The sequence below is a fragment of the Cyclopterus lumpus genome, chromosome 15 (assembly GCF_009769545.1).
Source record: "Cyclopterus lumpus isolate fCycLum1 chromosome 15, fCycLum1.pri, whole genome shotgun sequence".
Taxonomy (NCBI): Eukaryota; Metazoa; Chordata; class Actinopteri; order Perciformes; family Cyclopteridae; genus Cyclopterus; species Cyclopterus lumpus.
Window position 1 is genome coordinate 8591856 of NC_046980.1, and position 25214 is coordinate 8617069.

At 41.7% G+C, this 25214-nt stretch overlaps 2 protein-coding genes across 2 annotated transcripts in view; both read right to left on the minus strand.

The window, feature by feature from the left end:
• Window positions 1-7169: 7169 nt before the first annotated feature.
• LOC117744139 (coiled-coil domain-containing protein 6-like) lies at window positions 7170-19130 on the minus strand. Its single transcript, XM_034552265.1, has 9 exons — window positions 18566-19130; window positions 17398-17547; window positions 15610-15738; window positions 14945-15048; window positions 14138-14298; window positions 13010-13166; window positions 11970-12070; window positions 11250-11371; window positions 7170-8867 (listed from the first exon to the last, which is right to left on the minus strand). Exons 1-9 carry the CDS (start codon window positions 18818-18820, stop codon window positions 8673-8675), a joined length of 1374 nt encoding a protein of 457 aa, XP_034408156.1. The 5' UTR covers window positions 18821-19130; the 3' UTR covers window positions 7170-8672.
• A 1215-nt stretch (window positions 19131-20345) lies between these two features.
• The window catches only part of LOC117743631 (ankyrin-3-like), a 116441-nt gene continuing 111572 nt past the window's right edge, over window positions 20346-25214 (minus strand). The window contains 3 exon segments of the mRNA XM_034551274.1: window positions 20346-21854; window positions 23975-24063; window positions 25099-25209. Of these exon segments, the coding sequence (XP_034407165.1) occupies window positions 23995-24063; window positions 25099-25209 (180 nt within the window). The 3' untranslated portion in view covers window positions 20346-21854; window positions 23975-23994.

A 25214-nucleotide genomic window follows, 5' to 3' on the forward strand; every position in this document is an offset into this window, starting at 1 on the left:
GCCTGGATGATATTAGTGCATTAATGACTCTCTCTATGGTGATATAGGAAATGCCAAATGTTGGAGATGTTTCTGAGTTGGAAGAAGCTGGACCTGACAAAGGAATTTACCAGCCTGTTTTGATCCCAGATCTTTTGATCACCATCAAATATAACACCCACTTTCTTAACATGTGGTCTGACATAGGCGGTGATGACGTTGCTGAACAACTAAAGGGGTATGGCTGGCATGAGGGTGTGTGTGAAGGGTAAAGAGTAGGATCTCTGTTTTGTCCTCATTTAAATGAAGGGAATGATTGGCCTTTAATGTCTTGGAGATACTTTTTTGTAATTGAGTTAATTCAGCCTGAATTTTTTGAATGAGATGCACAAGCATGATCAGTGTATAGATGTTATAAGATTAGAGGATTCTTCCTATTGGAAGCATGTAATGACAGAAGAGAAATGGACCTAAACCGGCAGGTATGGGGATGGGTTGCCAATGAAGAGTAGAACAGTAGTAAATAACGAGTATGCACACATTAACACAGAGTGGTACAATTAATAGATATACCCATGGAAACATAAGTAAATTATAGTCACACACTGACAGAATAGCTTGAATTGATATTGCTCCAAGAAACAAAGAACAACTAAACTGTGTTTGTTTATTTGGCTGCAACTTAAAACAATCCCGACTCTACAAAGAGAAACATCCAAGTAGCCCACTAGACATATTTTTTATTACATTTAAATGAACACAGGCCCAGTGTCGTTTACTGACAAATATTCTTCTCTGACTTGGGTTTGATAATTTCATGAATTCATACTGTGGTGTGAAAGGAGACATAAATTGCTCTTGGTCACATTGCAGCAGCATCATAAAGTTATATTCTCATAACCTCAGGTCAGTAACACAGTGAAACTAAGTCAGAAGAAAAAGCAGAGAACAGGAGTAGAGAAAAGGGACGGAAAAGAAGAATTCAAAGAAGACACACAGAAGATGAAAGAACGAGGGGCAGAGTCAGAACAGGGAAGGGATGAAGAGAACAGATCACAGGTCAGACTGGTTTTCACACTGAATGCAACTAAAATTCTTTAGGAACTTTGATCCTTTCTTCCCCCATAACTGAGGTCTGTTGCCTGGAAGGGTTTTAAAGAAAAGATTTAGGCTCCATAATCCCTTTCTGCCTGAAAGATGATGTGAAAAAAAGAACAAGGGAGGCACAGTTAATTGTACTCTACTCTGGCATAACATTAGCATGTTGCCCCAGACCAGTTCCAACCAGATGTAGTGCATGTAGGGGAGAGTGTGGAGGAATCTGAGGGAGTGGATTACAGCGCGGCTATGGTGCACCATCGGTGGTGGTGCTGAATTTCACTTGCTAGCATAAGGGATTCAGTACGTGTATTGATACACGTATATATGTGTATATACATATACGCACATTTACATATATATATATATATATATATATATATATATATATATATACATGTATACATACACATACACTTGTGACAGCCCTCTCTGCCCTGTTACTCTGTTTGTGTGGTAGGTATTGGAGGTGGGCGTGGCAGAGGACCATCAGCAGAGTGGAAACACCTGAGCTTGGGCCTTGTGTGCCAGTGCACTCTTTAAGAAACCCTCTTGGAGCTCAGTCTCCCATCTCTCTTCCCCGAGACACCCATTTGGTTTTTGGTTGACGTTATGGTTTGTTTTTTGAACACCACACAACATTTCACTTCTCACATCTCTGCTGCTGAAATGATTGACTCCACATGCCACGGTTAGTTGCCTTTGAATCAATACATCATTTGTTCATTTGCTTGGTCATGTGCTTCTCCCTCTTTTGTCACAGCGGCTTGGCTGCCGAAATAGGTCTTTTTTTTTTTAGGTAATTCTTATTCTTAAACTGTGCGGATTTTGTCTGGGACAATGTGTACCAGAGAAAGTGTGTGTGTGTGTGTGTGTGTGTGTGTGTGTGTGTGTGTGTGTGTGTGTGTGTGTGTGTGTGTGTGTGTGTGTGTGTGTGTGTGTGTGTGTGTGTGTGTGTGTGTGTGTGTGTGTGTGTGTGTGTGTGTGTGTGTGTGTGTGTGTGTGTGTGTGTGTGTGTGTGTGTGTGTGTGTGTGTGTGTGTGTGTGTGTGTGTGTGTGTGTGTGTGTGTGTGTGTGTGTGTGTGTGTGTGTGTGTGTGTGTGTGTGTGTGTGTGTGTGTGTGTGTGTGTGAACACATCCAAAGCTGTCAGGTGAGTAACTAGCTTGCTGGGGGCCTAACCGGGGGATAGGCAGTCTAGGTAAAGGGACTTCCACTTGAGTTTGACATATCGGCCTCTTTCGGTGCACAAGCCTTTGACCTTGTCTACTATGGCAGAAGTAAAGGACTTTGTTGCTGCTTCATGCGAGAGGTTTCTGCATCGTTGCACGAAAGATTAGCTCTTGAAAATTGCAGAAGAGTATGATATTGATTAATCTAAGTGGTTTTGGTGATAAACTGCTACAGGTAAATGTAAAGGCTATGGTTAAACTGCAGTTGGCTGAGAAAGGGGTGCTGGTTGCTAAGCAAGAGGGACTGTACCAGTTCAATTCAGATTATGTTGTATAGTTTAAGCAGCAAAGGCACTTTCAGTTGCATCAGGGACCCTTATCTTGGAGCAGCAATAATTGCTCTTAATTATCTAATGAAAAAGACATACAAATTGGAACTGGAAAGGCAAAAAATTGAGATTGAAAAGTTGGAGGTGAATAAGCGAGTGGCGAGATCTGTGGTTCAGGCCCTGATGGAATTCGTGGCTGTTTGGCATCCCTAGTGTCATACAAAGGGACCAGGGATCAAATCTTTCCTCTCACCTGATGTGTTAAAACTGCTAGTCCCCTTATTACACACAGTCGAGGCGCTTTGGATCGCTTTCCCTAAATGTTGAAGTCTCTTTTGCACTTGTATTCTACTGAGCGAGAAGGGGATAGGGAAGATGGGTTGGCGTGGTTGCTTTGAGCTGCATGGGGGTCCACTGTGTGTTTGAGGGTGGAAAGAGTTGGAGCCGACCACCCACCTTATTAATTATGTGAATCATGCAGTTGGCAAAACAAATGTTTGCTGGGTCGAAGGCTAAAATAACGAGGAGGTATGCTCGCCGGGCTGGGATGCCCAAGTTTAGTGCTGGTGATTGAGTTTTGGCTCTTTGTCCCTTGGTGCATTCACCCTTTCAGGAAAAATATTCTGGTCCGTATTCAGTGGTTATATGTATCTGAGAATGATTTGATTCAAACTTGTGGTCTTAAGAAGCCGATAAATCTTATATATTCAATGGCAACTTGCTCGAACCCTAGTATGCTCACTCTTCTAGTGCACCTGGTGCTGACCAGCAGGAAACGATGGCAGTGAGTCCTGTGGCTGAAACTGTTTTGGTTGAGAGTATTGATGCGGTACTTGAGCCTGATGAGGTTTTGTCTGGTTGGATGAAGAATTCAGAGACCCAGGAGTGTTAAGTGTTAGGCCATTTGCCAGAAGCACAGCTAGAGCTGACTTTTAAGTATCCAGATTTGATTGGGGACATGCTGTCCCGCACTAACTGGGTTGATCAGTATTTTTATAGTCTTTCCTGAGACGTGTACATATAAAGATGCTGAGGTAAAGTATGGTTGGCATTGCGGGGCTGTCATCATGAAGCTGGTCTTCACCATGTCTGTTGGTGCCGGAAAGTAAGAAGACACTGAGGTTCTGATCAGATTTTCGAAAGATCAACAAGGTGACAAAGCAAGATGTTTTCCATTGCATCTTATGGATGACTACACAGAACGGAGGGTGGCAAAAATTATGTTGTTGGTGGCAGCTTTTATAGCTCCATCTGGGCGGTATTCCTATAGATGACGCCAGTCTGGTTAATAAATGCTCCGGGCAATTTTACACGGCTTGTGAATCGTGAGGTCTCTGGCCCCCGTCGGTTGTGCAGTTTACGTGGAGGATTTAGTGGTCTATATTGATTCTTGGTTTTCTCACAGGCAGCAGATTAGAGCGCGAGTGTGAGTTTACTTGTGCAATGATTGGACAGGGGGCATGTGGTTCCTGTGTCTGCCACAAGAAAAAAAAAGAAGCTCATGAGAGTCTTTGGGATGGTAGATTGTTTCTGTAGGAACTTTTTTCAGTTGTAGCTCTGAAGGCAAGAGCTCAGTTTGTGTGGTCAATCGAGTGCCATGAAGCTTTTGGTAATAAAACAGTGAAAAGGCCGGTCACGCCTCTTTCAAATGCCATTTACAAGCCATAGGCAAAATGAAAATTACTGATTTGAACCATAGATGACCTTAAATAATAATTTAGGTTGGCCTAGTCATTAAGACCATGCCAGTCTTTTGACAGATTACACAATAAACAGAAATTGGTAACGGTTCCGGATGTTTTGTTATACTGTACCGTATAAAAATGTAATGTCGCGAAGGCCCACATTTCCAATAATGCACAGAGCTAGATTGAGTAATTAAATTAGCCTTTTTATTTTCCAAAATGCAAATGTTTTGTAATATGCCTGTTCAAAACACACCATCAGTGAGGTGGACGTTACATTCCTTCAATAACGTATTCTGTTACATTTTTGGGGTTTTACCTAAGCTAACCTGGTATTTTGACATTTGTTATTATCCTTTCTCCAGCACTTTGACACCCGAGAAGCAGCGGCCTGCTGTTCTTTTTCCGTAAGAGGCTTGGCAGGTGTAAACGTACAGAGCCACCCTGCAGTCTGGATAAATGTCTCTTGATTTCGGCCGCCCAGCTCCATAAAGCTGCAGAGGTCAAAGGCCACTTTAGCACCCAGCGAGGCCACCCTGAGTCTCCAGTGCAGATTCCTGCTTGGATTAGTTCAGGTTGCTGGCTTCGGCCGCAAGAGAGAGCACAACGACGCGGTAGAAAAACAAAGGCTACACTTCAGTTGTATCACTCGCTCAGCAAGTCTTTGGACAAAGGTATCCTCATGTCACTCTTATGATGGGGTGTGTTTTCATTCCGGTGAGTTTGAACCGACCGTATGTGTGAATGAGCTACAGTTACCTGATGGGAGGCCTAATGTGTCATCTTTGCCCCGTTCTCCTCCCACCACAGGTTATTGCTCCAACATTACAAAAGGTGTACTGTGTTAAATTATCCTGGAGTGATTGATGTGGAAAACACTACTTTGGTCTTCAGCCAGTTAGAACCGGCTAAAACCACGCCGACAAGGAAACCAAGAGTCAATATAGCTGCTGTGTGATAGATTATCATTGGTATGGATACGCCCGTCTGCATCGGCCCAGACGGAAATAACATATACTGGATTCACTTGCATAACCGGGAGATTTTTTTTTTTTTAAGCACAGTGATTTAGAATTACATTTTAATGTTTAGTTGTAATGTTATGAAGGACAAAACTCTATCCCACGCACACGCACGCACACACACGGATCAACAGATGTATCAGCCGGGCGTATAGCTGTGCCGAAGGCCCGACGCACTCCACATAGTCGGCCCTGGCCTGACAGGACATGCGGAGTAAAATACACCTTCTGCACGTTATTCATTAATGCTGCGTTCACACCAAAATGTACTCTCCCCACTATTTGTGTTCCATTGCGTCATAGAGGGGGCGTGGCTTTACTCCGTAGAAACCCGTTATAATTTCCGCCATCCACCCTGGAAGAATTAACCACTATTTCTGCTTTACACTTAGTGTGGAAATCCCACAAACGTCGGAACATCAAACGCCCTCATGTTTGGGTTCATAACGTCACCCGTGGGACCACACAGCTCAGTGAATTTCACACACTACGTCTGGACTAAGAAAAGAGATCACATTACTCCTGTATTAGCTGCTCTACACTGGCTCCCTGTAAAATCAAGAATTACATTTAAAATTATTCTCCTCACCTACAAAGCCTCGATTGGTGATGCACCATCATATCTTAAGGAGCTTGTAGTACCATATTGCCTCACTAGAGAGCTGCGCTCACTAAATGTGGGGCTACCTGTGGTTCCTAGAGTCCTAAAAAGTAGGATGGGAGCAAGAGCCTTCAGTTATCAAGCTCCTCTTTTATGGAACCAGCTTCCACTTTCAGTCCGGAAGGCAGACACAGTCACCTCATTCAAGAATAGACTTAAGACTTTCCTTCTTTGATAGTGCTTATAGTTAGGGCTGAATCAGGTTTGCCCTGCTCGAGCCCCTAGATATGCTGCTATAGGCTGCTGGGGGACGTTTTAGGATACACTGAGCACCTATCTCCTCTTCTCTCTCTCCTTATGGATGAATTTACATCTCTCCATTGCACCTTATTAACTCTGCTTCCTCCCCGGAGTTGTTGTGACTTCATGTCTCATAGGGTCCATTGGACCTGGAGGTGTCTGATGCCTGGTGAAGCCCCGCCCCCCCTCCTCTCTACCTCCTTCTGTTTTATGGATTGGAGTTCCATTCATACTTTGTCATATTCATGTAATGTGTTTATGTAACTTTGTAAATGCTGTTCATTCTGAACACATGACATCTATTGCATCTGTCCATCCGGGGAGAGGGATCCTCCTCTGTTGCTCTCCTGAAGGTTTTTTCCCTGTCAAAGGTTATTTTTGGGGAGTTTTTCCTGATTCGATGTGAGGTCTTGGGACGGGGATGTCGTATGTGTACAGATTGTAAAGCCCTCTAAGGCAAATTTGTGATATTGGGCTATACAAAATAAACTGAATTGGATAACTGCCGCTTAAAGCGCTGCTAGAGGAGCAGCAGTCAGTTTGATTCGCCGACGTCAGTGATGACGGAAGGACGGGGGAGCATCTCAACGGTGATTGGCTGTCGCGTCTTAGCGTCGGGTGAATTAAATAGACTCCAAATATGAAACATGTGGCTTGAGAGATATTTACATATAACTTAATATGTACCAAGTAGTGTACACACACACACTAAGGCATTTAAAATATGTAGAAACCGAAAAGCTTACTTACAAACAAGAATATCAGTGTTGTCTTTTCCTGCACTAAATAACATTACTACCCCGCCTTTAGTTGGAATTTACACATGTGATCTTGAATAAAAATTATTTATATTTGTAGTTATTTTTCTAGATAGGTGACAAAGAACAAGGCAACGTTGAGCTGATGGGAATGTCATTAGCTTTACAAATATACAGTGATTGTATAAAGTATTGGACAAGAAGAAAATTGTACCTGATGACGGTGCTACAAGGAAAGTTCAGGGGATCAAATTTATTACAATTCATCCTCTGGGGACCATTAATGTCTCAACCAATTTTCACAATTCCCAAAAGGTGTCAATGTCAACCTCATGGTGGCACGAGGAGCAGCATCAGGGGATTAAATATGCAATAGGAATTATGGCAATCTATTATTTCAGTCAGAAATTGCAAGGTCATGAAGTATGGTAGTAAGACAAAAATAAAACATGAAATCGTCCAGTGAAGCAAAATACACAAAGATCAATCCAGTCAGAATCAGTGCACTTGTTAAGAGCTGCCAAATTCAGCGAGCGCATTAAATCGCAGAATCCTGTCAAGGAAAGATGAATCATAGAGAACAGACTGATATTTGAAGTCTACAAAGCTTGCTTATTGATGTTTAACTCTTATCACATTACAAATCAGCAAATGTGACCCATAGAACTGACGGTTAAAAACAGAGGTTGTCATCTCGAGAGCTTTAATCATACATAGAAATGTAGTTCAACAGTACCATTCATTTAGAATGTTTTAGCAGTATGTATATTTAGTGTAAAGAGCATTATGTTTGTTTTTTTTGTCCTTTTTCTGATGAGGAATATCCACAAGTATGATAGATGCTTTCAGAAATACACCAGAGAGATAGAGAGAAGAGGCGAGAGACCGAGTACATGACTAAGTTGTAACACCTCTGACTACATTTTTAAAAACGCCTCAAAAGGCGACATTTATCTGTGGTTTATGTACCAGTGTCCATCCTCTTTGGATGCCCCCCCCCTCCCATTATAACTGAAGAGCAGCAGAGCCTTAAACACTTTCAGAAACTAAATAACTGTGGCACAAGCTCGGTTTGATCAATGCCCTATAATGGAGAAAGTCCAAGCAAGGTTTCTATGACACCTCTTGTGAACGAAGCTGCGTTAAGCTCGGGGGTGACTTGTTGACATTGTTGCAGAGACGAAGGGGGTGGGGTGAGCTGGAGTGGAGTACATTTCTGCAATCGAGTGTCATATTATAGGCATGAAAAGATTCAACCACATCCATCTATCAGTTCATTCATTGATCCAAACATCCAACCTATCGGAAAACACCACCATGAAACATACTTTATGTGCTGTTTGTGCTATCTCAGAAGCGCCACAACATCAATTTCAACCAGCTAAAGTCCCAGGCAAAGAAAAAAAAAACAAATCATGTACAAGACAGAATGTGGAACAGATAATTGGCCTACAAATCCCAGAAGTGATTATTTGTCAGTCCATCCATTCCGTTTAAGAGTAGTTAAGTAACGCCACGTGTGGATTTGGCAGACGGCTGGCTCCACTGAGGGTGAGGCTCCGCCTTGTTTCTTTCCCCTCTTAAGACATTTGAAGCTGCTTCTTTTGTGGAGTTGGTAAAGAGTAAGAAACTTGACTTCCAGAGCTGGTAATGATGGAAGCTGCTGTTGCGGTAGCGTCGTGGCATTCAGCGGGCGCACTCACGCGCAAAGACAGAGACGGCGTGATGCGTTAAGGCTGGGAGGGAGGCTGCTGTGCTGCATGCTGCGACATAGCTGCCGGGGAGGACATGGACTGGACCATGGGCTGGGCCGGTGGGGGTAGCGGAGGCTGAGCCTGCTGTGCCCCCGAGTGCGTGTTGGGGGAGGGTGGGGGCGTTGGACGTTTGAATTTGTCGGGGCTGGTGCTTCTTCTTGGCGAGGGCCTCTGTTTTGAGAGAGAGAGAGAGAGAAAAAATAAAACATGAGTCATCTTGTGTCAAGATGAGATAGAACTTTATTAACCCCGACGGAAATGTGCCAGAGTTTGATCAAAGGTTAAAACAATAGGTACAAAATGTAAACATATTTGAACAATAGAGTGGTAATAGAATAGCAATAAGACTGAGGTAAATATTGTAAAAAAAGGAACTAAAATAGAAAAACTACATTAAAAACAAGAGTAAAAATATACCATCACCAATGCCTAAGAGAAACTAAAATAGAAAAGTAATAACATGCATGATATTGTGTAATATTATCAATGAAATGGAAAATGTTTTGAGTGTCAATCCAACAAATAATAATTATAATAAAAATAATGAGAATAATGTTTATTTAGTTTTAGGCAGTTACAAGAAGCTATGCTTGGATAACAGTGTAAAAAAGGAAAAAAACGAGGCAGTTATTTATGCTCAGTAGTGTTTCCATGGTTTCAAACTACAAAAGGAAAATAGGATTGTGAGTGCCGAGGCAGCTCGTCTTAGTCATGGTTTCCCGTCTGAGCTATTGGTTATGACCTGACAACTGCAATTCCAGCCAGAGGACTGGAAAGAGAAGAAAAAAAAAAAAGGGGACAGAAATTAATCTGTCTGAGGTTCTGAACTCCCAGATCAAGTCATTTCCTTGTTTAGCTCCTGGGTGGTCTGAGTGGTGATGGGAAAGATGTGGTCTGTACCATCCACATAGATCAAGAGACATGAATGGATGTCAAATATCACAGAGGGAGAACACAAGGGATGGGGGTATGCAAAAGTACAGTGGGAAGAAAGGTTTACTTATGGAAGGAATAAGCTGCAATGAAAGGACTTATTCAATATATTATTCTGCCTATACAATAATATACCATTATGTTTTGAACACTATAAATGCTGCATACCATGCTTTATCGTCTATTGTACTCTAAATCTGACAATAATTTACTAAATGAACATCATGCTGTATAAAAGAAGACTCGAAACTAGCGATTGAGACCATAAAGTCACGTTTACAACTGAGGAAATAAATCAGGGGGTCAGCGTAGGGTCATTTTCTCACAGACTTCGAAAATAATCTAAACTTATTTTTCAAAACAGAGTCGCCCTCTGCTGGTCAGTAGAGAGAATGCAAGTGGTTGCATTCTCTCTACTGACCAGCAGTCTGCCCTAAAACCTTAAGGTAAACAGTGTGTGTGTGTTTAAATAAGTAGTCAGAGCTCTCAGCTTCAGTTAAGACGCAGGTCACAGTAACCTGGACAGTACAGTTGTAAATAGAATGCATATTTAAACTGGCTCGAAACCAACAGACAGCCCTCAGACTAACAGCACAAGAATGGGCTCCTTTAAGTGTTATTTTTCCAAAACTAAGTACTTTCTATGTGAACCAAGTACAACTGGTACATCAACTGTGTACTGCAGATAATGTTTGGCCTCAGCCATGACAGTTGTGCACCCTCAGCGTGGTGTTTTCTGGGAGTGGAATATCACTTAACAAAAAGGGTGGCTGAATTTCATTACCTCCGCTAGGAGGATCATGCGATCAGTGTCATCTGTCCACGGCTAATCCTGCATAAAATTTTAGGTGGCCAGTTATGACTGCGTGCTCAAGGACCTGTGGAGGCTGTGGTGGTTTACAATTTCTCAGAATACATTTCAAATCTCTTCTTAACTGGGCTCTGGCCAGTAGGGGCCACAAGTGGATTAATTAATTAATCTTCATAAGATTCTGAGTTGAGAATCTTTCTTAAAACCATCTAAACTAACAGCAATATTTTAAGAAGTATTACTATTAGGACACATACTTCCAGTCATGCAGACCTTAATGGACACCGTTGATATAAGTGTCAGTCATAACCGAAACTAAAAATACATTGGAAGGCTAAGAATAAAGGCTGTAATGAAAAATAACCCTGGTATAAAACCATAACATATAAAAGGTTAAAGTTAATGAAGAAGTGTGTGACGCAGACGGGGTGTGTTGATCCAGTTATCGCTGCCTCTATCTTGTATGCCATAGCAACAATATTGGTGCGACAGCCAAGCCCGATTAAGATCTGCAAATGTTCACACCCATAATAGGTTAACAGCTTGTAACCTTTTTTTTTTTTGGCTCATCGATTAAGAAAAAAAAAGGACGAATCTCAAGACTCACTCATAACTGCGAGTGCAAACAATACAGTCGTTTAATGTAAGATGTAAACCTGTGGCACAATGTTTTGATTGGATGTCTTAACTTTCTGAACTAAATGTCTGAGCTTTGGGTTGCAAATAGTGAAAAACGCCCTTTAGAGCCTGAGAAGCACTCACTATTTGCTAGACATCTGGGTTAGGAGGCGTGGGTGGATGTTACTTACGGCTACGGAATGAGAGGAGCTTCCGTGAACGTGCAGGGCGGGGGTGTTGTAGTGGGAGATGGCCGCTCTGGACAGCGTCGCTGGAGGAGTGAAGCCGACTGTGTGGCTGCCATATGAGAGACCTGTGACACAGTCCAAGTCTTTGTATTAAAACTAGAAATTCAACTCTGGTTGTTGAGCCGGAAATACAGCTTTTTCTATACATTACGCCAGCCATCAGGAATAACTTTTTTGCTCACTTTAAAGAACAGCTTTGTTTTGGTCATTTAGTTTTGTGTTCAATAATTCAGCAGCTGACTCCAAGTGAATAAAAAATTGTTAAGACACAACCACCTTCTGTGAATCCTAATTAGAAAAAAGTATTTGGTCGGAAAGCATTTGTTATGCAAGCATGATGACTTTATGATCCGACTGATTTCCACAGAAACAACAAACAGACAACAGAGCAAGCAGTTGATTTGACTGGACAGAGATCAAGGGGAAAACATTTCTATTTTACGGCAAGGATGCATTTATGGTTTCACTGACCTTTAAAAAAGAAAAAAAGGACTTAAACTCATCAATGATTGTTAGTTGTATAATTTGATACAATATACACATGATGAATTTCATTGTTAACCTTTGTTACAAAGATGAAGCCTGTATTCAGAAATAAAGTTGTATAATTTGATGGCAATTCTCTTTGACGCAATATAACTTGATGACCTCAGATGTACTTACCGGGAGATATGGGTCGGCTGGAGCTGGGGGACGGGGTGTAGGGGATGGGGCTCGACACAGTCCTGGCTCGCAAGCCCTGTGCAGACATCTCATTGAAGTACCTGAGGATGACATGGACCAGTCAATGACAATACAGTCGATTTCAAATGTGCAACACCACTGAGGATAGTTATTGATGACTTTGAAGTTTTTAGAAGAGATATTTTAGCGTGATGAAAGAACAATCTTGTGTGCATGAATGCGTTTAGATATCTTTGGTTCTTTTCTGAAATATAAGCTTTATTTTTTATTGTGACACCTAAGCAATTAGGAATGTTTTATACTTTACAGTATTGCCCCTTTTAGCTACAAAATGACATGGTACTTAAAAAAAGCAGGCGCACAAACAACAAAAAGAATCAGAGACAACAATTAAATGAACACTGACATAACGGGCAATAAAGTCAGTGCAATAGCCAATACAAAAAAGATAACGATGAAGTGACTTGCTAGATTATCTCATACAAACTGAGATGGAGCAGTCAGAGTGGTTTTGCGACTGTGTGTGAAGCCCTAGAGCCGTCGCAACAAACTCGTAGTCAATTTCACAATGAACTGGGGAACCATCTGGGTATCACTTGGGTGCCGGATCTTTTAGGGTAATGGCTGCCAGCACAAAAAGGGATCGCACTAGAGACCAAAATATTCTGTTCGCTGATAGAAAGAAGGCAGTCTTTGGCTTGAATGGTCCTGATAGTTTGGCTCTTTTTCAATTACATTAAGCAAACACAGATCTGGCTAAATGAAACTCGGCTCCCGCTAATTATGTTGACGTCTCCCTGTGTCAATATTGGCGTCTTAAGCAATCTTGGCAGCTGTGGCCTGAATCAAAACTGTGCGGCAGTACTTAGTGGCGATCAAATGCCTCTCCAGTACGCAAACCACACCATGTATAAAAAGCAAATCTCACTCTCTCAACCACTTCACTTGATTGGCTGACACGTGTGATTTTGCACCCTATTAAGTTATTGTGACCTTTTTTTATAATCTGGATCCTCTACCTCTCATCGTCCATCTCCAGACTGGATTCACTCTCTGACAGTTGTCTGCACAGGGCCTCCCTGCGCTCCATTTCTCTCTGAAGCTTTCTCTGCAGCCGGATGTTCTCCTCCCTCATGTGTCGCTCCTCCTCTATGTACTGGGCACGTTTCTCTGTGTCTGGGAGGGAAAAGACAGAACAAATTACATCAGTTGAGCTATTGTCAGGATCACATCCCTGCCACTAAATATCAACATGAAGGACAACAGTATGAATGCGTATCATGTCAGAATTGTTGCGCAATAACCCAAATAAAAAGACAGTTGTCTAAATTCTGTGCAGATATAATTGAATCCCCTTCAAAGCCACTTAAAGAGCAACCCAAATTCTCTTTCACAAAATAAAGTAAGTGGGTCACTGCAGATTACAATTTCCAATAAGGTGAGCAACATCATGATATTAATAGCACTATTGGCAGTTGAATCAGAAGTTGGACTGAAAGCGCCCTCTAGTGGCAAAAACAACGCATAGACAGAATAATGCTGAGAGACACTCCCAGTGAGGTAATCAGACTTATTTTGGTTAATTGAGTAATTTCTCTGAAATGTAATTACATAGATATATTATACACTATTGTAGTATGCACATTATCGGTGTCTCCGATTTCTAGATCACCACTTTCACTAGATAGCAAGCTAGACCCCCACCAGATGGACTGGGGTCTAGCTTGCCATGTTTGTAACAGTGCGTCCTCATGTTATATAATTAATAGATGGGCTTTTAGAGAACGTGAGGGGGGAAAGTAGTCGTAGTTTATGACTAACATTGCTTTCATATATGCTTATTGTTGATGACGGTGCATTTCCACTTCTTCGTATACCCCATGTACCAGCAGGTGCAATGTGACCAGTGAATAACAAGTAGGTAAAAAAGATGTAAAGCAGACAGTCAGACAACACCCAAAGGTATCCGGTTCTTTCTGGTCTATGGAAATCAACCCATGCCTGAGTGTAGTGTGAATTTATATTTCAATGCCATACTGTAGCTTATCAGAGTTTACTAATCAAATCCTTAATCGACACTTGATGGCATCTGCCCCGACGGAGCCCACACTCCCTTAGATCATCTGACAAGTTGAGAGGCCACTTACGTTGCAGCTCAGTGGTGCGCAAGCTTTTCTTAAGCCTCTCCACCTCATTCTTCAGGAAACGGATATGCCGCATCATGTTCTCTGGCGAGTCTATCTCCATGGAAACGTCTCTTGGGGAGGGAGGAGCTGATACGGGTTGGTCCAACTTCTCTTGAAGGATTCTAGTTCAGAAAACAAAAACACCGATATGAAAATGAATCAACAGAAATGTGCATGATGACAAGCTTTAAAAATTTAAAAATCTATTTAAGAATGAAAGCCTATTGGCTGAATTTAAGACAATTTACTTAATTCTCAAAAAGTAAAAACATCTTTAAGCTTTCTTCATTTATGACATCCTCAAGTTGATTTGAAATGACTGAAACAATTGCAGATAAAATCAGGCCCTTCAGGAGGTGATTATTCAGCCTACAGTTAGTCGATCATTGGTAGTTTTACTTTGCTTCATAAGGGAAGACAAGACCATTTGTTTGTGTAGCCGGGCAAGCATTTTGTGTGCCTATGAATGTGTGTGCCTGTCTGACAGAAAATGTACCAAAATATCGTTGTGTGTTTAAAAAAAAAAAAAAAATACATTTTATATTAAGTTTACAAATACATAAACACAAAATAAGCTATACACACCAAAAAACATGTTAAATGTGCAGTGATGACACATTTATTTAAAAGTTTCATACTTAGAATAACTAGTGCGGAAATTTTACCCAGATTTATAGATTAGTTGATCACAAGATTTTGCTGAAAACAAGCTTTGAATTCAGGCAGATTCTGACACCAGGGTGGACATACAATATGATCATTCCCCACCTTTTCTCCGCCTCCAGTTTATCCATCCGTTTCCACAGTCTGTTGACCAGGGCTTCTTGTTCCTGCTCTAATGTGTTCTCAAGATCGATCTTCTCCCGCCTCAACTGGAAAATACAAGAAACAGTGGAGAGTGACATTCAGAGTTAGAACAACCTTGACGTTGAATCCACGAGACTGCACACAAATAGACTTAACGGAAAACAAAGGTATGTGTCCAGATACGCTTCTGTTACAGAGCTACAGTCTCTTAGCCGGCTTGTGATCGAAAAACGGTCAATACAGAGGTTTTAATTGCCAGGAAATTATTCTAAAGCCATTAGTGTTATGTGGTGATTAATTTAGTAGTAGTCATTAATTTAACTCCTGTGTCTGTGCGAAATGCACAGTGGCATTAAGTATCACTCTGACATATACATTCATGAGTGAGCAGCAACAACGAATGCATGCACATCTCTAGAAAGATCCCATCATCAGAAGATGGAAACACATGTATTGGCTTGAGCAGACAAGGGTTTGACTCAGCCACAGACTATAATGTTCTTTCCAGCTAAAATTAAGTGGGACGAATTAAAGACTGTGACATTTAGGCATCTCACAATACCACAGCTGGACAGACAAGTTCAGGAATATAATGAAACGTTCTGGCTCTGGCACAATAAGCATACCTGTTCCAGGGTTAGCTGCTTCGAGATGGTTTCATTCTCCATCTTTTTTATCTTTTTCATGAGCTTGTTAACTTGGAACTCCTGTTCCTGCTCCAAGTGTTGCTCCAACTCTGCCTTCTCATGCTGGAGCTAGGATGGAAAAAGGGGAAGACAGTGGATAAAAAGAGGAAGTGGATGAATTGAGAGAGATGAGAAAGGGAGAGGGGAAAGAGCACAAGAAGAGGCACGTGGCGAGTCACATAAAAAACTATTCAATGACCACAGTGAACAAACACACTGGTGTCAGGTCATCGCATTTAGAGTTTAACAAAACAGGAAGCTGATGATACAATTCTACCAGATTCATGGTTAAACTTCCTAGAGGAGTAAACAGCATAAAATAATGATTTGGCAAAAGAAAGTAACCGCCGTTGGCAGTTCACCAAAACAAAGACAGGGTGCGGCTCAGCACTCACTCAAAATGGGATGACTGTGATGAATTATAGAAGCGATTACTCATTACAGGGAAGAGGGATTTAAATCCAGTCATAGGAAAAGACTGGATAGGGCAAAATAATCATTTCCATCATGCTACTAACAGAAACACCTCAAAGGAAGGCAGTTGGTTTTAACTGACAACGATTGCATTCATACTGAATCCTGGCTGAAAGACCAAACCACCGAGTCTTGCCACACCCAGTGGTCATTTTTCTTCCAAGTAACACACTAACAATTGTAGGTATTGTTTTGATAATGTGTCTCCCTTCAGCCAAAACAACGACCATCCATAAAAGGCTTCCACCCCACTCTACTGTGCAGTTAGTGGCAACTATGCCTGAGTCTTTTAGTTTCAGCCTATGGACACCGTGCAGAGAGGTTCTTCTGTCCTTCATGCAGAAACTGTTTGTAAGAAATACATGAAAAGTGGCAATGTGCTTATGACTGCATAATGAACATAACTCTAACACAAATCTAAATTGGCACAAGATTTAAGAAAAGGGGGCGCAGTATATCAAATTGATAGTGTAGCTCATAAACTGTCCTCAACGGGGGGGAAAGACTAAAATACTTGCTGATGCACATGTATCATTTGGCTGCTCTAGCTTTTTTCCAAAGGCTCTTCTGCACAGAAGCATTTACACAATATAAACTAAACAACCACATTTGCTCAACTCTCCCTCAGTCATCACAAGAATATAACATTTTAGTATACGTGTAGACACACTTTGGGCCATTTATCAGCACCAAGTCTTTGGACAGAGAAAGGCCTGTTTCATGTTGAGTGAGAAGAAAGACAACAAAACCCCAAACAAGTCTATCTGTATGACCTTAAATAGGGGCTGCCGAGGCATTTGCATGCATCCCTTCCAGACTCCCACTTCTTTATACATCAACAAACCATTTGTCAGCCCACAGCTAGCCATTGAAAGTGTGAGAGCATGTGTGTATGTGATGTGCGCTCTGCAGTTGGGAAAATTAGATGTGGAAAACAGACAACCAAATAACCTGCAGAAGAGCGAAGAGTAATTTGAGAGTCATTTAGAGTATCTAGCAGCCACAGTGAAGTCATCTTGAGCCTTTCCAGGCTTCAGGCAAGTACACACTGTTGATTAAAATGCAATCGCTGCTGTTCACTCATACTTGGGGTTGGGTGGATAGACACCCACCCTGCAATCTCAGGCTGTACACGACAACAATACTGCAGCCAAAAACGTTACATAATTTGCATAATCTTAAACCGATGTTAGAGTATTCATCATGAATATTCATCATGGATGGTGCAAACAACTCCAATCAGTGATCACTCACATTCATGAGTTTCCTTGACAGTTCATTGGTGAGAAATTCCTCTTCCTTCTCATAGTTGACCGCCAAAGTCTCCTTCTCCTTCTGGAGGGCCTGGATCTTCTTGAACAGGGTGTTGCTGATAAACTCTTCTTCCTGCTCTGCTCTTGCTTGCTGCAGAAAAGAAAAAAAAAGAGACAATGGCACGTCACATTTCATCCTGATTAAATTGACCACGAACTGCAAACATATGCACAAATCAAACAAAACCTACTGCAGTGAAATCCCCCCAGCAAAAGAGGAAGCAGAATTTCCCCTAATGACTCAATGGGTGTTGCAGCACTGACACTGAGGGGAAGAGTGAAACAGGGGCCACTGAGGAAACGTGTGGGAGAGCTACACCAGCTAGCATTACAGTGTGATGATACGCCTGTCCTCGTTAGCACCAGTCTCACATTCTCCACCCTCTTCGTTCTTCACTGACCTCAAAGCTAAACAAGTGTTTTGCAAGCTTGTCGAATGTGTCAGTTGTTGAAGAACAATACGGGGACAAAAAAAAAGAAAGCAGCTATTTGAGCCTCACGTTTACGGGACAGGCTGCATTGGGGCTGACTTGCCAACATATGAGCCTGGCATTTAGCTAACTAGCTCGCTAAGTTTGACCTACATACTTCATCTATCCCACAGATCGGTTACACTTTTTAATAAAAGCTGGGGCTGATAAACCGAGCATGAAGACATGACGCCAACGCGGCTATTTATTCCCCCGGTTACCGTCTCCTCGTTGGGCATAACGTGGAGACAATGTCTAGCTGAGCAGACAGTTAACACCCGTCAGTACCTTGCTTCGTGAGGTGCCCACCTGGTGTTTTACCGCAGTTTAACTCAATGTGGAGCTGACGCGAGCAAAGATTAGCAAAACAAAACAAAGCCAACTGGCTGTAGCTGTCCAGCCAGCACGTTAGCCCACTGGCTAAGTTAGCAACACACCAAACTAGCGTTAGCTCTTGTTAGTGGAGCAACACACCAGAGTGTTGCGTTCAAATACAGATAACATGTCCACGTAACCCTTCCGGCGTATAGACGCGAACTAGTTACCAGTAAATCAACATTAGCCACATCCAACTGACAAATCGAATATAATAAGTGCATAGCATCTAGCTAGCTAGCTAGCGAAGCTAACGTTACTCACAATGGTGACGCTGGCTTTGCGGAGGTCCCGATTCTCCTCCTGCAGGGCTTTGCACTTGAGTTTGAATGTCTCCAGCTCAATTTTAAGAACTTTGTTCTCTTGCTGCAGAGAGGCCAGTCGGTTCGTCAGTTCCTCCAGACGAAACTGTGAAATGACAATGCTCGGTTTCCCCGAATTGGAGGCGGAGGTCGACATCGGGGTGGCCGAGCTGCTGCCCGCTCCGTCCGTGTCGCTCTCGCTCGCGCTGTCGGCCATGGCTGTGCGACAGTGAGGGAGTGTGGGGGAGAAGACGACGGCAGCTGCAGCGTTTGAGGAGCGCAGGCAGCCGAATGGTACACCGTGTGACCTTGCTCACGCGCGTCGGCATAGCGCCGCCACCAGGATGTCTCCAGTACCGCACACATGCGTCCATGACACATGAAACTGGAACCTTTCATACTTTTTGTTTTCCCCCCACCCCACACACACAGATGGAGTTTACATCTGATTGCCAATCGAGCCGAGTGGGCAGCTTGACCCTGAAGAACAGTGTTTGTGCCCTGTCTTGTCTACCTGTTTAATTTACAAGGTGGATATTCCTAAATGCATTATTATTATTATTCAAAGCACCACATAGAGAGGGGTTAAATATGGGCACACAAAAGAGGCCAATCCTGATGTGGGAAAATGTGGGCTCTACGTACATACACTCTTCTACCTACTGATTATTTATTATAATAAATAATCAGTAGGTAGAAGAGCATGCCGTGTTCCACCTCAAAGAACAGACTACTACGATCCACTAGTATACTTATTGTCTTCGTAGTAGTCATCATCGGCATAAAGCATCAATTTAAAGTGGGATATGAAATGTTAATAAATCATACATGTGAGAGGCAAGACTTGGTGGGACTGCTTTGAAATAATGTTTACATTTTATCCTGTATTGTGGGGCGGCTGTGGGGCTGGAGTTAGAGGGTTTATTCTCTAGTCAGGGTTGGTGGTTCAATCCCAGACTCCTCTTGTCCACCGCCTCTTGCTTTGTAAATGCAGGCCATGATTGACTTATTCCACATAAATGAGCAATATCCTCATGGGAAACTCTTGTTTCTTGTCCCCACAAAGTGACGCGAACATAGAAACAAGCAGCCCTGGAGAGCTTTGCTCAAGGACACTTTGGTGGGCAGCACATACTGCACTGTGTCTCTTATGACATCCCTTGGCATTGGTTACATAACAAAAACAATTTTGAGGACACAAAGACAAGACGAGAAAACAATTGTTTTTTGCGAAATCAATGCATTTTTATTTTTGTATTTTTATCATTTTTATTTTTTTTAAAGACGTCTGAAACATTTGTGGTGGCATCATTGCTGCAATAGCCTCTAAAAGACCTTGAATAACCAAAGTGCTAGAATAGTTACATTTCAATGGCTTCACTCTGTTAGTAAGAATTGTACATCAAAACATCTGCTCAGGTGAAAACACATATCAAACAAAATTGACAGTTCAACCATATCAAAGGATCCTCTACCCCCTGATTGACACAGTAGTATAAGGGGATGTGGTACAGCACCCTATCTGACTTCCTTTACAACCCCCCTCCCCCCCAAAAAAGTCATATAATATTAATGTCCACAGCATAGACATCAGCATACTGAGCCATTGTGCCAGTAGAACACCACACATGAACTACATGGGCATCTAATGAAAACCAATACAAAGATAATTCCTAATGTCATGTAAAGTAAAATCTTCGACACTGCATGTACAGACTCTCAAGCCTAAAAAGATCACACGGTTTCAGAGTTAAACACAATTTATTTAATGCTTAAATAATTGTTTTTGACCATCCAGTGTTTTTGTCATACAATATGCTATTCAGAGCTACAATCAAATAATGTCTTTATGTGTCCTTAATGTGAGTAGGTTTTAAATTAAGGAAATACTTCACCAAAAGAAATCGAAAATGAAATGCCCCAGTTATCCTTTAATGCCACAGCAGCCGTTAGAAAACCAAATTGACACACTGCGAAAATGATTACAAACAGTCTAACAGTGTACAGAGACTCCTACACCTTATAGCCAATACGCACAATACAGTTATAATTTTACAGCGAGCCAGCCTACTAGCAGTACATTCAGATTATTTCGTTCTTGTAGCAGAAGCTGTCCTCCGGTTTTACAAAGACAGACAAGACATCACACCCTCAAGAAGCTATCAAACTCTTTCTCATCGTCATACCAACACGGTCAATGTTTTAATGGTATTGTTTTTCACTTTAAAGTATAAAATCGGTGACAAATGTTTGGGCTATATGTGTACACAGATAAAGGGGTTTATTTGTCATCTGAATAAGGTGTTTGCAAACTTGGAAAAGTTGTACTTAAAATAATGTGAACAGCATGCATGAAAATATGAGTACTCTGAAAGGCTGCATTTTGTAGGATTAAATCCATTCCCAATTTTGGGAATTACTGGAATTTGATTTTCTGGAAATGTCCTTTGTTAAAATCAAACCAGCTTTTTTTGTTTCATGTACAAACATTATACCTGCTCTAATAGTTAATTATACAAGAACCTGTGAAGTTACACTCAAATCTTTAAAAGTGGAACCGTTTCAATACGTTTTGAAAGCACTTGAAAAGGTTTGTCTCCGCAGTGCGTTCTCAACCCCTCGCGTACGCTTTATTAAGAATTTTACACATTGTAATTTTATATACAGAAAACAGCGTTTGTGTTAGTATAAGTTTTTAAAAAGGAAGAAAAAAAACAAACAAACAATTTACATCCTGACAACAATGGTTTCAAGAAAAAACTATAAGGCGAGTGTTGAAGTTGGATCAGAAGTGTTCCATTAGATTTTGTTTTTGTTGTGTTATTGTGTCTACTTCATTCTTTCCACCCACCTTGTGGATTGAGCTCTTGTGCCATCTTTGGTCACAGTTACACCTGTGTGGCCGTCAGTGATGGAGTCTTTTATTGTTTTCACAACAAATGGTGCTCCTCAAACAAAGCTCTCACGACACCGGTGGACCGATGGCACGTATCGTTTCACACAAAACAGGAAGCAGAATCATTGTCCACGGGTCCACCACAGTCAGAAGGCCAGAAAACTCCAGGTCCTTTCATTGACAGGAGGTGAGTTGTTCATGCTCATGCGTAAGTCAGAAGGGTCAACTCCTCTTACGTGAAAACCGTATGTTTGAAGCAGATAGTTGCAGACTGGACCCTGAAGTCGTCACACTGTAGATCTCTAGCCCTCTGAACTCGTCTTCCCAGGAAACATCTAACCTTGTTCCTGTACATCTGTAACACACAAAATAGTAACATCACATATTGGAGCACACTATTGCAATATGTTTATAGATTACAATTGCTAGTAGTAATGCTGAATGTCATACATTTCCTAATATCTAAAATTGTTCATTATTTTTAAGTGAAGTATCTTATACATATTCAATTCATTTCAAAAGGGTGTCATCTTCCTCTCATTTGTCTACATGTGAAAGCACAAAAACTATCACGATCCCCTGAATGACAAAATTACCTGATGTTCCGTTGGTTGTTATAGTGACCTTGTTGCCATAGAAACTATTTTCCAGGCTTCACAGTAGTGCCATATTTTTTCCGAGTCAGTTTTGTAAAGATGGAATGATGCACTGCAAACACAACACGCGGGCGAACAGCAGTAGGGATTAACAGTCTGGCTAGTGGGATAACGCACTCTTTTTGGATGCTACAATGCTGTTGTGAGTTGGGGATTTAGTGGACAAAAACAGGCATGGAGGGTATCAGTGAGGCAGTATAATGCTGAGGTGTGTACCGCCGTCAGCCCTGTTCCCTGTTCACACACACTGAGTGAACATGGAGGGCAGACATGTTGCCAGGGGATAACCAGGCTCAGACATCAGTCAACCTTTTCCCCTTTTCAGTCTGTCGGACAGCGAGACAGAACCACTATCTGGCGAGGGGTGAATTAAAGGGATAGTTTGACATGTTGCTTTCTGGAGATTGTCTGTGGTCAGGTACAGAGCTGCTGCTGCTGCCGGGAGGATAAAGACTGGAGGCACATTGAAACAGCTTTCTTGGCTCTGTCCAAAGTAAAAAAAAATACAACTCCCAGTAAATGCTCACCTGGCGGATATGCCATAAAAGGTTTTCTAGGTTCCAGGTTTCCTTACGGGGGCGTGCGGTCCACTGAATATGCTCACTAGTGACTCACCTACCAGGCCCCGCCTTCAAACTGCTGCTCTGCTTTTCTCAGCTTGAGGAAGGTCAAACAAATGGATCAAATATTCATAATAAAGAGTTCTAATTGACCTTGTTTGCAGTTTTACAGACGTCTCTTTTACAATAGCATGCTGCAGGGATGACGTCATTTTATAGGCCAACCCCTAAAGTTAGCATCGCAAAAGGGATGTTTTCTACTACATTTTGGATTATTGCAGGATATGTGGCAATCAGAGGTTTATGATAATAACATGTTGTATTCAGCAAGATAAGCTTCACAATTACTACCTTTCTGATTTTTGAAACATGAATGCAATCGGCAGAAGTAACTACGCCAGGGTTGCATGAGCTTAAGTATAAATACAACAAAGCTGTGAAAGTGCAACTAGTCGACAGGATGCCGTTTTGCAGTCTCATTTAACCATAAGACTATCCACTGACACGTATGACATCGTAGAACAAAACGTTAAAATCTCTTTAGCTTGTTGTGTTCACCACAGACCTTATTTCAGGCATCTAACCAAAAATTCATTTAAAAAAAACAATTGACTATGATATGGGAGCAGCGAATTCCTTTCTGGCTGCATATCCAGTTGTTATTATGAATCTATAGTTAATACACACATACAGGTGAAAATGACTTAGGTGAAGTTTCGTGCTGTAACACTGTTTTGGCAAACAACAGTGTATCCGACCTTCCGGGCACTTCTGTGCAGCATATCTACTGGTTGCCTGGCAACCTCACCGTGTGTGACCTCATGTCTCCTGGAAGTGACTGCGCACGGCTGTTGTTAATCAAGAAGCAGTTGAGGCACGCAACTCCCCCTCAAACCACAAAATGTTATTACTTTACTGTTTGTCTACAAAATGCAATTAGCAGTGATGGTTGGCGGATTGGAGAGACGCAAGCAAGAGGAGACAAAAAGCCAATTAGCATAAATGCCAAAATGATAATTTCCAGGGAAGGAAGAGTAGAGAGTGAGTGTGCACTGAAGTGAGGAGAGGACAACTAAATAGGACTCAATAGGACCAGAGTATAATAGAGCTGAATGTTTTAAAGAACAGAACTTGGGATATTGCCAAAAATTGGAGCAGGCGTGAATCTAATCATATGGAAATAATAATGTACAGATACTGCACATGGACTCATTCATACTATATACACAAAAGATGCTGATTGTGTGGCGACACTGTACCTTGTAGAGCACAACCATCCCTATGAGTGTAGCTTTTTATCCCCTGATCTTCTGTCATCCTTTCGCCTGCTGTTTCTTGACCCTCCTTGCTGGAAAACACAAACGCACACAGAAATATAATTGAGACGTGGTATTCCTATCTTCCGATAGGAGGAAAACAACCCAACACACAAATCTGGAACACAAAACGGACACAAAGGAGAACGCAAAACTCCCAACACTGTAGGAAAAGCAATCAGAAACGTGCATGTTAGTAGTAGCTTTATTGTTAGGAATATTATTAGCAACCAAAACACACAGCGACCAGACCTACAAGGAAGACAGGTTATATTATTATGGAAAGAGTTAGAAACAAAAGGAGGCAGATTGTATTTTCACTGCAAAGTCACGCCACTCAGTCATATTGTTGACTAATCGGCTCAATACTTTAAAAGACCATTAAAACCACACAGTCAGGAGCAGAGTCAGCATCCCCTTTGTTATGCACACACAATAGACACCACAGTGTCAAACCACAGCAAGCAAGAATGCACTTCAAACGGCTGCATTCACGTTTCTTTTTGTTTTTGCCCAGAAGAGAGATCACAAGGACAGTTATCCTGAATCAGTTATCCAGTGTTAATCAGAAAAATTCACCTGCACCGCTGGAGGAAAACATGATCACATCTAACTGATCCGCTGTTTGACTTAAAGCTGCACTCAAACAGCAGGGGGGTGTAAAAATAAGGTGCCTGAAAGTCACATGTGGTATTAACAAACTGGGCTTTTTTAGAGACCGATTTCCCTCTTAACAACCCTCCTAAAGAAGCTTTACAGTTAAGAAAAGTATTTTATGTTATGCATGACAATTTCACACAATATAGTTATTCTGTATCTGCTTGTTGAGTGAAATATTTTGAAAATGTGTGTATCATTTCATATCAATGTCTATCTGATTCAGTACATATTTCCAATTGTCCTTTTCCAGTTTGGTTTAGGACTTTTTAAAAAAATGTAGTCTTGCTCAGTGAAGCTTTAAGCCTAACTTTTTGTATTAACCTTCCACCAGTTATGTTCTCCTAACTCCTGATCCAGCTATCCCATCCAGATTAGTCCTTGAACCCAGGAACACAGTTCATGCCAACCTCTGACCCATCTTCCTGCAGAGGGGGACTGTGAAGGTCTCGGTGCCACCTGTCACCTCCTTGGTTGTCTGGTGTGGGAGTAGAAACCCGCCGAATAACCTTCCTGATTACCTGCC

Coding starts and splice junctions, on each gene's coding strand:
- LOC117744139 (XM_034552265.1), bottom strand. CDS start 18,820: ATGGCCGACAGCGCGAGCGAGAGCGACACGGACGGAGCGGGCAGCAGC. Junction 15,739..17,397: donor TGTCAAGGAAACTCATGAAT/GTGAGTGATCAC, acceptor TTTCCATCCTAG/CTCCAGCATGAGAAGGCAGA. Junction 13,167..14,137: donor GCGCACCACTGAGCTGCAAC/GTAAGTGGCCTC, acceptor TTTCCCTCCCAG/ACACAGAGAAACGTGCCCAG.